At 54.0% G+C, this 13357-nt stretch overlaps 2 protein-coding genes and 1 pseudogene across 3 annotated transcripts; 1 reads left to right on the plus strand and 2 right to left on the minus strand.

Moving 5' to 3' along the window:
• Positions 1-795, minus strand: LOC111555499 (annotated as a pseudogene). The gene has a single exon (XR_002735552.1). The product of XR_002735552.1 is annotated as a cytochrome c oxidase subunit 6A1, mitochondrial pseudogene (transcript).
• Positions 796-2120: 1325 nt separating this feature from the next.
• Positions 2121-4905, plus strand: C2H3orf84 (chromosome 2 C3orf84 homolog). Its single transcript, XM_023231740.2, has 3 exons — positions 2121-2159; positions 4003-4059; positions 4489-4905. The coding sequence occupies exons 1-3, from the start codon at positions 2121-2123 to the stop codon at positions 4903-4905; spliced, it is 513 nt and encodes a 170-aa protein (XP_023087508.1).
• A 1145-nt stretch (positions 4906-6050) lies between these two features.
• Positions 6051-11665, minus strand: KLHDC8B (kelch domain containing 8B). The gene is made up of 6 exons (XM_023231724.2): positions 10860-11665; positions 9402-9911; positions 8134-8298; positions 7571-7795; positions 7374-7475; positions 6051-6932 (listed from the first exon to the last, which is right to left on the minus strand). The coding sequence occupies exons 2-6, from the start codon at positions 9775-9777 to the stop codon at positions 6736-6738; spliced, it is 1065 nt and encodes a 354-aa protein (XP_023087492.1). The 5' UTR covers positions 9778-9911; positions 10860-11665; the 3' UTR covers positions 6051-6735.
• Positions 11666-13357: the final 1692 nt, after the last annotated feature.

Consider the following 13357-nt stretch of genomic DNA (forward strand, 5'->3'; position numbering starts at 1 on the left):
TTTTTAAGTTTAAGTTATTTATTTAAGCCATCTCCTGCCACAAGCAAAGGGATGGAAGACCAGTATACCAGTCATCATTTGATACAAGAAGATGAGCTTAAGGTCCCGTATACTTTTTCTGGTCCATGTGCAGAGTAATGGTCCAAACCAGTGCTGTGGTCCCTGGTGCCCAGGTAGTGGTCCAGATTCTCTTTATTCATCTTCGTAGCCAGTTGGAGGTGGATTCACATGAGGGTTATGGAATAGAGTATGGTTACCATCTCCCCAGGGAAACGGCTTGGTCCTGATGCGGAGATGAGGGTAGGCGATGAATTCGGGTCTCTCGTGCTCTCCGTGGTGTGACTTCAGGTACACATTCAGCATGCTGACTGCCACACTAGGGAGCGCGACAAAGAAGGTGAGGGTCTTCCACATGCGAGCTGATCCCTCTTCGCCATTGGCGCCACTCGACATAGGCCACCCCAGCTGTGGGCCGGACCGACCCAGCAGCCAAGAAACCCAGGACATACCAACTGCCGCCATTTTCAACCTGGACTACTCCACATGTTTAGTTTTTAAAAGAAACTGCCAAACTGTTTTCGAGAGTGGCTTTATCATTTTATATTCCCACCAGCAAGGCATGAATGATCTGGTTTCTCTGCATTCTCACCAATACCTGGTGTTGTCTCTATTTTCAACTGGAGCCATTCTGATAGATGTGTAGTGATATTTTATTGTGGTTTTAATTTGCATTTCCCTGATGTTTAATGATGAATATCTTTTCATGTGTTATTTGTCCTCTGTATATCTTCTTTAGTTAGATGTCTTCACGTTTGCCCATTTTCTAATTAGACTGTGATTTTACTGTTGAGTTGAGAGGGTTCCTTATATTTTCTAGTCCTCTGTTGGATATATGGTTTATAAATATTTTCTCCCAGTCTGTAGCTTGGTTTGCAGTGGCACGATCATGGCTCATTGCACTCTTGATCTCTTTTTTTTTTTTTTTGAGACAGAATCTCGCTCTGTCACCCACGCTGGAGTGCAGTGGCTCAATCTTGGCTCACTGCAAGCTCCACCTCCCAGGTTCACACCATTCTCCTGCCCCAGCCTCCCGAGTAGCTGGGACTACAGGTGCCCGCCACCAAGCCCAGCTAATTTTTTCTATTTTTTAGTAGAGACGGGGTTTCACTGTGTTAGCCAGGATGGTCTCAATCTCCTGACCTCGTGATCCACCCGCCTCGACCTCCCGAAGTGCTGGGATTACAGGCATGAGCCACTGCGCCTGGCTGCACCCTTGACCTCTTAAGTTCAAGTGATCCTTCCACTTCAGCCTTATTAGTTGCTGGGACCACAGGTATGCAACACCATGCCTGGCGTTTTTTTTATTTTTTGTAGAGACAGTATCTGGGAGCCTTGCCACGCTGCCCGGGGGAGCCTTGCCATGCTGCCTGGGCTGGTCTTGAACTCCTAGGATCAAGCAATCCTTCCTCCTTGGTCTCTCAAAGTCCTGGGATTATGGGTGTGAGCCACTGCACTCAGCCTCAGCTTGCTTTTTTTTTTTTTCTTTTTTTTTGGAGACAGAGTCTCCCTCTGTTGCCAAGCCTGGAGTGCAGTGGCAAGATTTCAGCTCACTGCAACCTCTGCCACCCAAGTTCAAGCAATTCTCCTGCCTCGGCCTCCCAGGTAGCTGGGATCACAGGCACCCGCCGCCACACCCAGCTAATTTTTGTATTTTTAGTAGAGACGAGGTTTCACCATGCTGGCCAGGCTGGTCTCGAACTCTTGGCCTCAAGTGATCTACCTGCCTCTGCCACCCAAACTGCTGGGATTATAGGCGTGAGCCATTGTGCCCAGCCTTAGCTTGCATTTTGAGGAATGAAAGCTTCCCACCTTCTTAGAGTTTTCATTCTGCTTGAAGACTACCATCGAACTGTCTAAGGCAGGTGGTTCTAAAAAGGGAACTCTTAAACACACATACAATAAGCTCTACCCTGAAGATTCTGGCTCAGGGATCTAGAATGGATTTTATCTGGGGACCTGCTGTCAGCCATTACCTATACTCCCAAGCCAGCCAAGCCTGACCTCACCAGATCTGGCCACTTCAGGTCTACAGCAGGAGAAACTGAGTGGCTGGAGAGGGTATGGCTCTGAGGGCAGAAGTCAGTCACAAAGGCAAGAAGGTAGTCTTGGGACAGATTCCTGCTGAAGCCTGGAGGCCTAAGAGATGGTCTTTCTCTGCCTGGGAGTGGAGCAAGGCTCTAGCTCCAACTGAGCCAAAGTAAATTCCCTGGGGCCAGGACCTTCTGTCTCTGTTCATTAATTTTTTTTTTTTTTTTTTCCTGTCGCCCAGGCTGGAGTGCAATGGTGTGATCTCGGCTCGCTGCAACTTCTGTCTCCCAGGTTTAAACAATTATCCCGCTTCAGCCTCCTGAGTAGCTGGGATTACAGCCAGACATCACCACACCCAGCTAATTTTTTTGTGTGTTTTAGTAGAGACGGGGTTTCACTATGTTGGCCAGGTTGGTCTTGAACTCCGACCTCAAGTGATCTGCCCGCCTCGGCCTCCCAAAGTGCTGGGATTACAGGCGTAAGCCACCACACCCAGCCTAATTTTTGTATTTTTAGTAGAAACAGGGTTTCAGTATGTTGGCCGGGCTGGTCTCAAACTTCCGACCTCAAACTTCTGCCTCGGCCTCCCAAAGTGCTGGGATTACAGGTGTGAGCCACCGTGCCCAGCCTGTTTATTGATTTAACAGCAACATTTATTGAGCAGTGCTGGAGTTATAGATAATGAGCAAGACAGACTGCCTTTGCCCACAAGAAGCTTATGTTCTAATGGCGGGGCATGCGATGTTCTAATCGGTGGGGGGAACATCATACAGAATAATATAGTATGTTAGCAGGTGAAAAATGCACGGTTAGAGTGATGGAACTATTGGCCTAGTGCTTAAGGAAGGAAGAGGGAGGTGTGAGGGAATTATCTGGCCAGGAGAAGGAACAGGTGGTGCAAAGCCCTAAGTGGGAGCACCTGGTATGCCTGAGGCGCAGTAGGGAAATCAGTGTGGCTGGAGGTAACAGAAGGACCAATATCGTGTGGGTCTCACAGACCACTATGATGACTTTGGCTACCACAAATAGGAGGAACTGTTGCGAATTTTCAGCAAATGAGATGTGCTCTCATTTATGTACTAACAGAGATATGCTGGCTGCTAAGTGGATAACAGACTGGAGGGGCAAGTTTGAAAGCAGGGACACCAGGCAGGAAGCTCTTGCAATAATTCAGGCAAGAGAGGAATGTGGCTTGGATAGAGGAAAACAGTGGGCATGCTGAGGTGTGGTCTGGTCCTGGGCACATTTTGACCACAGTATCAACAGGATACTGGCACATTCAATGTGGGGTATGAGAGAAGAGAATCAAGGGGACTCAAGGTGTTTGACAGGATCTGGCTGCCATGGTCTGAGCTGGGGGAGGCTGTAGGTAGAGTGTGTCTGGGATGACCCAAAGCTCAGTCATATGTTTGGAGATGCCCAATTGGGCATTTACATGGAGATGTGCAGTAGGCAGTTGTCTACTGAGCCCAGAGTTCAGGAGAAAGTTTGAGCTGGAGATAGAAATTTCAGTTTTCAGATGGCATTTAGGGCCAAGAGTCTGGGTATGTTGATGGGGGAATAAGTGTGGATGCAGGGGAGGAGAGGACTCAAGTCCTGGGCAATCAAGAGTTAAGGCCCAGCTTGAAACTCAGCCACTGCTCCCCTGATGGGAGGATGTCCTGGCAGATGCCTCCTTATTGAGGACCTTCCTCAATAAGGGTTCCATGGTCTTCTGCTTCAGGGCAAGTCCCAGGTTGAGATGAAGTGTTGCTTTAATTGTCTCTGCCCTCTGTCTGTTGGCAGTTTAGCAGCTTAGGGGCAGTGGCTCCTGGCGACTTCCCTCCATTAGGGACCCTGAGGCAGTGATCTGGGTAAGGGTGGGTAAATAAGCATCATTTTCCCTATTCACTTTCTTTCTCACTATCTTTCAAGGAGCCGGCGCAGCAACACTTCTTCTCCAAGCATGACAACCGTACTTCCTTTGACAAAGTGAGTGCCAAAGAGAGGAAGAATGGCAAGCAGTCCCCCAGCCTAGGTTGAAGTCTGGACAGAGCAGGTGGTAGGGTGGAGGGGATGACACTGAGGGAGGGCTCCTTATGAAGGCAGAGGAGTGGCTATCTTCCCCCACAAACTTTTTCCTCTGGGAAACAGCCTATTCCCCCAAACAGAGACATCTCTATGTTGGTTTCCTCTGCCAGCTTGCCAGACAATGTGCAAGTATCCTGTGGGCCACTAACTTTCTGGGTGCTTCACCTTAGAATGAAAGACATCACTGGGGAGACAGGCCAAGGAGGCCAGGGTACAGGCCAAGACAGCCAGGCCTAGGACAGGCATCACCAAGCAGACTTGGGGTTAGGAGGGGTCCAAGAAGGTGCTTGGTGCCAGGAATATGGGCCAATGGCCCGTACCGTTGAGGAGGGCCCCTACTGCCTGCTGCAGGGAATTGGAAGGCGGAAGGACCTGGAGCGCCTGTGGCAGCGGCACACCTTCCTGCGCTGGGCACCCTGTGAGATAGAGTTGCGCCAGCAAGGGCCCCTGGAATCTTCTTACCAGGCCGATTTCCGACCAGGCCCAGGACTCAGTGGCCTCCCCCAGCGCCTCGTCCATTTTGTGCAGGTCCAGCCTTCCCATGCCAGGACCACCTACCAGCAGAACTTCTGCTACCCATCCCGGGGTGGCCACTGTGGCAGTTACAAGGTAGGGCCCCAGGCGCCAGTCACAGACATACTGCCTGACCTCCCAGTGATCCCAAGACCCAAGCTGCTGCAGCACTACCTTCATGCTGGGGTCTCTGAGTGTCTAAACTGGTCCAGAGCATTAAACAAGGACAGCTGACACAGCAGCCTCTCTGTGCTTGCAGCCCACAATGGGATGCAGCCCAAGAGGCTGAAAAGTAGTAATGGGTGCCAGGTCCTATGCCTGTCTCCCATGGCACTTGTGCCCATGGTGTTTGTGTGTTGGGCATGGGAGGTGCTGCTCTGGGATCCCTGCCACTAAGTGAGAAAGGGTAAGGCCTGCAGGAGGTTAAGAGTCAGGAGGGTTGCCATAGCCACAGCAGGTGGGTTCCAGGGTCCCAAGTACTACTCTGTTCTTGCAGCAAACCCAGCTGTAGAGAGGAAGATTAGAGGGCAGTCCCCAGCCTAAATTGAAGTCAGGACAGAGCAGGTGGTAGGGTGGAGGGGGTGACACTGAGGGAGGGCTCCTTATGAAGGCAGCAGAGTGACTATCTTCCCCACAACCTTTCTCCTCTGGGAAACAGCCTATTCCCCCAAACAGAGACGTCTCTGTGTTGGTCTCCTCTGCCAGCTTGCCAGACAATGAGCAAATGTCCTGTGGGCCGCTGACTTTCTAGGTGCTTCACCCTAGAATGAAAGGCATCATTGGGGAAGCAGGCCAAGTATTCAGTGTAGCTATGGGGAAAGCAGACCCCAGAGACCTGTACTAGCAGGCAACAAAAGCTGGAAGAAGGAAGAGTTGGCAGCTTTCTCAGGAGGCAGCTGCCTTCGAGGGTGGCCACACAGTCCTGTCCAAGAGACGGCTGCCCCACAGCTGAGGCAGAAGGAGACTGCCCTGGGCCACAAAACCCACTGAACCACCCCTCTCTGTGGGGGTGAGCAGAGACCCTAAGGAGACACTCTGTAACTTGGATCTGGACGTCTTCCTAACCCTGTGGTATTTTATTGTTGTTTTCTGAGCACTTCTCTGGTCATCCTATCCCGCCATCCTTTGGTGACATGTGACAGCCCTTCCTTACTGTCCTAGTGCTCTCTAATCTCCATGACAGTAAGTAGGTGCTGTCATCACATGTTGCCAAAGAGTAAGCTCAGGCTTAGATGGAACAGAAATACCAAATCACTTTGGGAACACCGACCAGATCCAAGAGGCTCCTTCTGGACCCTCATCCCTAGGAGCATTGAGACCCCCAAAGGCAGACAGGGGCAGTGGAAGCAACAAGGGAGTTCACACCAGGGTCCACACACTAGGTTTTAGCAGCACTTTTACTTCCACATCCAAACTCCCTGGGTCCTCACAACAGCCCTGTGAGGTAGGTAGGGTAGGAAGGTTTCAGAGATCCCCATTTATAGATGAGGATGCTGAGGCACAGAGAGGTGAAGTGACTTGTCCAAGGTCATACAACCAGCAGTGTAGAGGGCCCAAAGCCAGCATTCCTCTGCTTGAACTCCTGCGCTCTGGCCCTCTGGCAGGTCCCACATCCTCTCTATTCTCTCTGTGTCCCCCACCCTCTCAACTCTTCTGGGTCTACAGGGACCCTAAAGGCAGCCTGGCAGCTGGGATTTTTCAGGAATGGCAACTGGGGTGGGCCTGGTCAACTCCAGATAGGAACTGACCCTGAAGAACATGAGGCCAGCTTTCCTTCTCCCCATTTCCCAGTTGGATGGAAGGCCTAGTAGGTCCCAGGGCAAGGATGGAGCTAGGCATGATTCATGAACGAATGGTGATAAAGGTAGGTGTAAGCATATGTGTGTCCTGCACTAAAGGCAAAGGCTCCCCTAACCCAAGGCCCCAAGGCAGTGTCTGAAGTGCTCACCCTTGTGCCTCTCTCATCCCACAGAGCCACAGTGAGTGTCCTCAGCAGCGAAAGGAGCCATAGAAATAGCTGCCTCTGGCAATGAGCTGCTCCAGTGGACAGCTCCCACCAGGCCTTCAGACCCCATCACGCAGACATAGTGCCTCCACGGCTTGACTGGGGCCCTGGGCCACACCCCCAATAACAAACAGCCGGGGCCCAGCCTGCAGACTAGAGCAGGAGCAGCGGGCAGTGGGCATGGCTGGCAATACCTCCCAGCGCCTCCTTGCAAGGCTAAAGCTCTCCACAGAGCCCAAAGGACATGGCTGGTTTCCTGCAAGAAGGAGAGAGAAGGCTGTAAGAGGCACACGCTGTAGGGACTCCAGGCCCTTCTGCTCCCTGAGCCCAGAGAACAGCCCAGTAGGTATCACCCCAGGATGAGCTATCAGTGCCTTGCTCTTCATTGCCTGTGTTCATCATTTGTTCATTCATTCATGTTTCTATATGTCCTCTTGACTGTGCATACAGTGGTCATTTCTCCTGCTGCTGTCTCGTAGACCCTTGCTGGTGCTTGACAGAGCCCCCAGTCACTGAGGAACACCCTGAGTGCTGGGCCAGGGAGACCACATCCTGCCTGCTTCACAGATAGGGAAAAGAGCTCATAAAGCCCTGACCCCTGGAGTGCCTGGAGATGGGCAGAAGGTGGGACACATGCTGGGGGCTACTCTTGCCTGTCTTGGGACTCCCTCCTCTCCCCAGCCCCATAGAGACTTACCAAGGCCCCCAATGGCCACAATGTGGCCCCCAAGGGACCCAACCACAAAGTCTGCCCTCTTATCCCTCATGCGCAGGCTGCGGGGCAGTTTGGTCCAGGACCCTGCAGGAGAGGGGAGGTCAGATCTAGTGATGTATGCACTATGCCCCTCCATCCCACAGAGAGTGGCAGGACAGCCCAGGACAGCCACTGCTCACCATGCTCCAGGTCAAACATCTCCACAGTGTTGACAAAGTGTGGGCGAGAGTAGAAGTTGTGGGGCCCAGGCTGCTGCAGGCCACCCAGGCTAAAGACGCTGCCTTCAGCCATGGCACAGCCAGCAAAGGCCCGACGGCTGGGTAGGCTTGGATGCCGGGTCCATGTACGGGCCTCCAGATCAAAGGCTTCAAAAGCAGTCACCGGGAGCTTGCCCTGGCGGCCCCCTGTCAATGGAATTGGGGTACCTGGGAAGGAGCCCGGGAGGCTTGGTGTGCTCCTTACTCACTAGGTTGCTGATCTGCCTGCCTCAGCCTCCCATATCCTGCTGTGTGCACACTTGCACATGAATCATCCACCCTACAGTCCCTCAGATACTGGGGTTTGGTTTTCCAACCACAGCAAGACCACCAGGGGTCAGAGCCTCAGAGCAGGCATGGATCACCCCAACAAAGCTTATTTTGTTCTGCCATCCTGGACTGAGCCCGATCCCTATCCCAGCCAACCTATGAGGATGAGGATTTCTAAACTCTAAGCCCCTTTCCCACATCCCCCAGGCCCTTACCCAGGACATAGATCTTGTTCCCATGCAGGAAGGTGGAGGCCCCATAGCAGGGTGTGGGCATGGAGGGTAGCGAAAGCCAGCAGTCCCGACGGGGCTCATACACACATACCTGGGCCTGGGGGGCCGTGTCAGGGCCCATTCCCCCTAGAGCATACACCATACCATCTGCATAGAAAAGAGTAGTTCAGATTGTACCCCAGCCTGCCAGGGTACCCCACCCTGACAGCTGCCCTGGTAAGGCCTGGGGGTGACTGGAGACCCATGTGTTTATGGCATCCCTCGCCAGGAACAGACACTCTACTACCTGCCTGCAGTGGGGGTTGGGAGAGCTGGGATTCCTACTCTGGCCAGGGCCCCTCCAAGTAAAGAGCAGGAGGCAGCCGATCTAATTATAATCCGACTCTGTCTCCCTGGAGACGCTATGGCAACAGAGTCTGGCATCCAAGCAGGGCTGGCCTGGGCTGGTGGTCAGACCTGGAGGCCAGAAGGTGGGGACTCCCCCGGGGAGGAAGATGGGGGGATGGCTTAAGCCAGGGGTGAGAAACATGGGGATCAATCTGCTTAGCACAGAGCTCAGTCTGGGGAGGGGGATTGGGGACCAGCTGGAGTTGGAGATGGGGCTGGGAGAGGAATGGCTTGGGTCTGCTGGGTAAAGATACTGTCCACAAGCCTTCTGCCCCAGGATCCCTGCCAGCACCTCTGTGTGACACTCTTTCATTAGAGTAGGCTCTCACCCTCTGTTAAACCCTCAGAGGCAGCTATGATATGTCTGGGGGCCTTGGGGTAATGGGCCAGTCAGCTGGGGACTTCCATGGGAACCATCCCAGGTCATTTGGCCTTTGTCCATATCAGGCTCTCTGGTGTGTGGGAAGGGTTGGGGGTGGGGCAGGAAGTCTAAGCACAGGCTCTGAGCGGAGGCCCTACTCCTCTCCCCAATCCCAGACTATTTATAACCCTGGGAGTCATTAGGCCATCCCACCCCCATCTCTTAGAAATGAGGAGTGGGGCAACAACATGGCTGGGGTCTCCATCATCCTGGGATTGGCTTGGGCTCTGCCTCCCACCTTAGCCAGAAAAGGCAGTTAATAGAAGGCTGCTGAAAGCCTAGCTCAAAGCTAGACTGGAAAGGATACAGGGGATGAGGCCACATCCTGGGCACCCATGTAAAAATTACAGCTCTCGTCCAGTCTCTAAGGGTAAGGGACTAAGTCAGGAAATAATAAAAGGTGTTAGGGCACCTGAAGTGCCTTCCTTGGGACGCCACTCACCTCTCTCCACAGTTGCAACCCCCATGGCTGCTTGAGGCAGGGTGGCCCGACGCTCCCAGCGGCCCTCATCCATCAGGAAGGCCTCTACAGCAGCTACTGGGCTCTGGACCTCATCCACACCACCCACCACTAGCACCTGCTTGCCCAGAACTACCGCAGCTGCTCCAGCCCGGGCAGTGGGCAGGGGTGCCAGTGCCAGCCATGTGTGCGAGGCCATGTCCAGTGTCTCAGCAGTGTCCAAGGGCAGTCCAGCCCGGCCACAACCCCCTAACACCAGCAGCTGCCCATCTTGGTGTGCCACTGTGCTATAGACCCGGCAAGTGGGCATGGGGGGGAACACTTGCCAAGCAAAGGCCCGGCCACCTCCTGCAGACATGGTGTTCACTGCCAATGGCAGGCCATGCTGTCTGCTCAGACTGTAGGCCTCACTAGGGAGGCATGACAGGGCCTCATCTTGATTCTGCCAGGGCCACAAGAGGTATATGACCAGTCCAGGGACCTTGCCTTCACCTGGAGGAAACAGGGAAAACAAGGGTCAGGGCCACTGACCATCCCCTCAGGAAACAAGCAGCCCATAGCTGAGGGCAGGGCTAGCCCAAAATCACTGGTGGGAAAGGCAGGGGGAGAACCCAATCCCTCTGGCTAGTACATCACTGTGGAGGCCCTCCTGGAGTGGGAAGGAGGGTGGACCCCAGATACCCAGGAGCCTTTCCCCTTTCCCATTGGGGCATGAAGGATTCAGTTTCCCACCCACTACCCTAACCACTCAGCAACTGGGTCAAATCTGGGTCTAGGCGGGCGGTAGTAAGGTGACTAGAACAGGACTCTCCATCCAGGACCCTTCCTTTCCTCTCAACAAGCCTCACACTGGTCCTGCATGAGGGGAGTCCTACATATCCTCCCCTTACTGGCTTCCAGAGTGCCCTGGACAGCCTAGGGGTCCCCACGCCTACTGTCAGGGGTCAGACTCCAGAGTATCCTTACAACATCCTGGGGGCCATTCCACAGGGTTAAACCATTCCCACCAGTAAAAGGCCAGAGTCAGGCTGTGTTTCAGACTAGGGGAAGGACTGCACACCAGGGTTCCACAATCTCCTCTCAAGGTCCCCCACAGGAGTTTGCCCATTCCAAACCCCCCAGAAGCCAGATTTCCTGGTGTCCAGAAGTGGGGTGGGAGGGCCGTTGGGGGAATCTCATGACCACAGGACTCCAGGGTCAGAGTCCAGGGCGTTTCCAGCAGGAATGGGCAGCTGGACTTCTGGGTTCCCTCGCAGCAGATCCCCAAGTTCTCCAGCCACCCCTTTCTCTTGGGGGCTACACTCCTGGACCCCTGGCAGGAGGGCCTCCTGGCCCCAAACTTCCAGTTCAAGGATGTGGGGGGCGGGTCTGGGCTAACGCGCTTGGGGTCTACACCCCGCGCCCCAAACTTCCCTTGAGCGCTGTTCCCGCGGGACTCACCCGCCGGTGCTCCGACGCAGCTAGGGCAAGGGGTCCGCCGTTCGGCCTCCGCTGACGCCGGATCTGGCTGGGGCTGAAGTCGGGCTCTGGTGGGGCTCTTCCACTGCTCCGGCGCGGGGCGGGGCTGGGCCAGGTCCGCCCCTCGCCCCCCTCCCCCTGCGACTCAGAGAAACCTCCGCCCGCCTTAACCCTGCACATGCCGCAGCTGGAGCAGGGCGTGCCGATCCACGGTCACACGCAAACGAACAGATAAACGGACACGTGGACACTGGGCCTGACAGAATTTAGCGTCCGACCTCGGGCAGGAGTAGAAATGAGGCAGCGGCGAGCGACACAACACTTGTATGGCAAGGGGCAGTTCTGAGTCCTACCCAGCCTGGGTGCGCAGGCTATGTAGAGCAGGCCAGCCGAACCTGAGGGCTTGGGGGGCCGGCGCCTGCCCCCCTCCGCTGAGCTCCCAGGAGCCCAATGACAGGCTTCCCGGCGGCGCCCCCTGGAGGCCACTGGGGGCATGGCCTGGGCCTCTGTCATGTGGGGGCAGCCTGGGTGGCCCTTACCTGGGCATAAAGCAGGAATAGGTCTTACAGTGTACACTGAGGCTAGCGGGGATGGAGGAACAGAAGGTACCGACCCTTCTATAAACCTGGGTGGGGAGAATTCCTGAAGGGAGTGATACTGAGCAGAGGATGTGCTGGAAGAGTCAGAGACCAGAGGACCTCCCAAGTGGGTCACTCTGGCCTCATCCCGTAGGGCCTGAGAGACCTGGACTACTCCGAGACCCAAGGCATATTATAACTATACATGTTTAGGATCCTGGGCAGGCCGGGCGCGGTGGCTCAAGCCTGTAATCCCAGCACTTTGGGAGGCCGGATGGGCAGATCACGAGGTCAGGAAATCAAGACCATCCTGGCTAACACAGTGAAACCCCGTCTCTACTAAAAACTACAAAAAACTAGCCGGGCGAGATGGCGGCGCCTGTAGTCCCAGATACTTGGGAGGCTGAGGCAGGAGAATGGTGTGAACCCGGGAGGCGGAGCTTGCAGTGAGCTGAGATCTGGCCACCGCACTCCAGCCTGAGTGAGAGAGCGAGACTCCGTCTCAAAAAAAAAAGGATCCTGGGCTTGCCTCTAACCAACTCTGGGGTCAAGCAAGAGCAAACTGGTGTGACAGGGGCCCACCTACATCAGGCCCAGACCTTGGCCCTGCCTATCTTCTGAGCATTCAGAGTATTAGCTAAGTCTTCAAGCTGGGGGCCCATTTGTACAGGTCAGTGGTACCTGTGGGAAGAGGTCCTTGCAGTTGTCTGTGTCTGCTCACTGCCTTGTCCCCCTTTCATGGACAGTGCTTATCTTAGTTTCCCCAAAGCAGACCTGGACAAAGATATACATGCATATAGTTAGTATGAGAGGTGAGGCCAAGAAACACCAGCAGTGGCAAGGAGACAAGGAAAGCAGCCAATAAAGGAAGTGTCATCAAGCAAGCTACCACTGTGGGCAATTGGTACCAAATCTTGCTGGGGATTCTGGGAGCCAGCATAGAACATAGGCCTTACATTATTGCTGCCGCCAAGAGCAAGGGGAGCTGAGATACTCATTCTCAAATCTCCATTAGTTATGGGTTGAGAGCTGTTTGGGGGCATTACCTATTAACTCCCTGGCCTACCTCACATCTGGCCTTCCCAGAAGTCTATGGGTAGACCCTGCCCCATGACCAGAGAAGAGAGCCTTCACCCTTTTCAGGGACTGTCAGTTGGATTCAGTCGGCCTGCACAGAAATGGTGGTGCCAAGACTGGTTACAGACTGCACAGACCCTGACTTGAAGGCCTCAATTCTCCTTGTCCCACTTCACCTTGGACTTGCTCTTCAGTGCCCTCACTTGGGGGCACTGTTGCCACCCTCTTGTGATTGCCAGTAGGCTTCCAAGAGGCTCACACTGTCCTGCAGTCCCCTTCACATTTGCTACTGTTCCCTTTCTAAGCTCCTTCCCCCTACTTTCCAGCAATTAAGCACTTACAAGCCACTTGCCTTTAGATACCTCCCAACACCCCAAGTCCCTCTAGTCTCCCCTTCCTCCCCTCCAGTCAAACTCTTGAAGCCATCTGTCCTGACAGGCTCTACCTTCTTGTTACTTGCCACCTCAGTGTGCTGCCACTCCTCCCCAAAAATTGTTCTTGGAAAAGTCATCATGGAATACCATATAGCTAAAACTATATGTGCCTGTGGTCCTTAACTAAATCTTGCTAGCATCTTCAAAGTTTTGCCCCTGTGACCTCAACTTCCTCCTGCTGCTTGTCCTGCCTCTCAGAATCCTTTTTGTTTGTTTTTGTTTTTTGTTTTTTGAAACACAGTCTCACTGTCGCCCAGGCTGGAGTGTAGTGGTGCGATCTTGGCTCACTGCAAGCTCCGCCTCCCAGGTTCATGCCATTCTCCTGCGTAAGCCTCCCAAGTAGCTGGACTACAGGCGCCTGCCACCACACCTGGCTAATTTTTTTTTTTTT

This window comes from Piliocolobus tephrosceles, chromosome 2 (genome assembly GCF_002776525.5).
Source record: "Piliocolobus tephrosceles isolate RC106 chromosome 2, ASM277652v3, whole genome shotgun sequence".
Classification (NCBI taxonomy): domain Eukaryota; kingdom Metazoa; phylum Chordata; class Mammalia; order Primates; family Cercopithecidae; genus Piliocolobus; species Piliocolobus tephrosceles.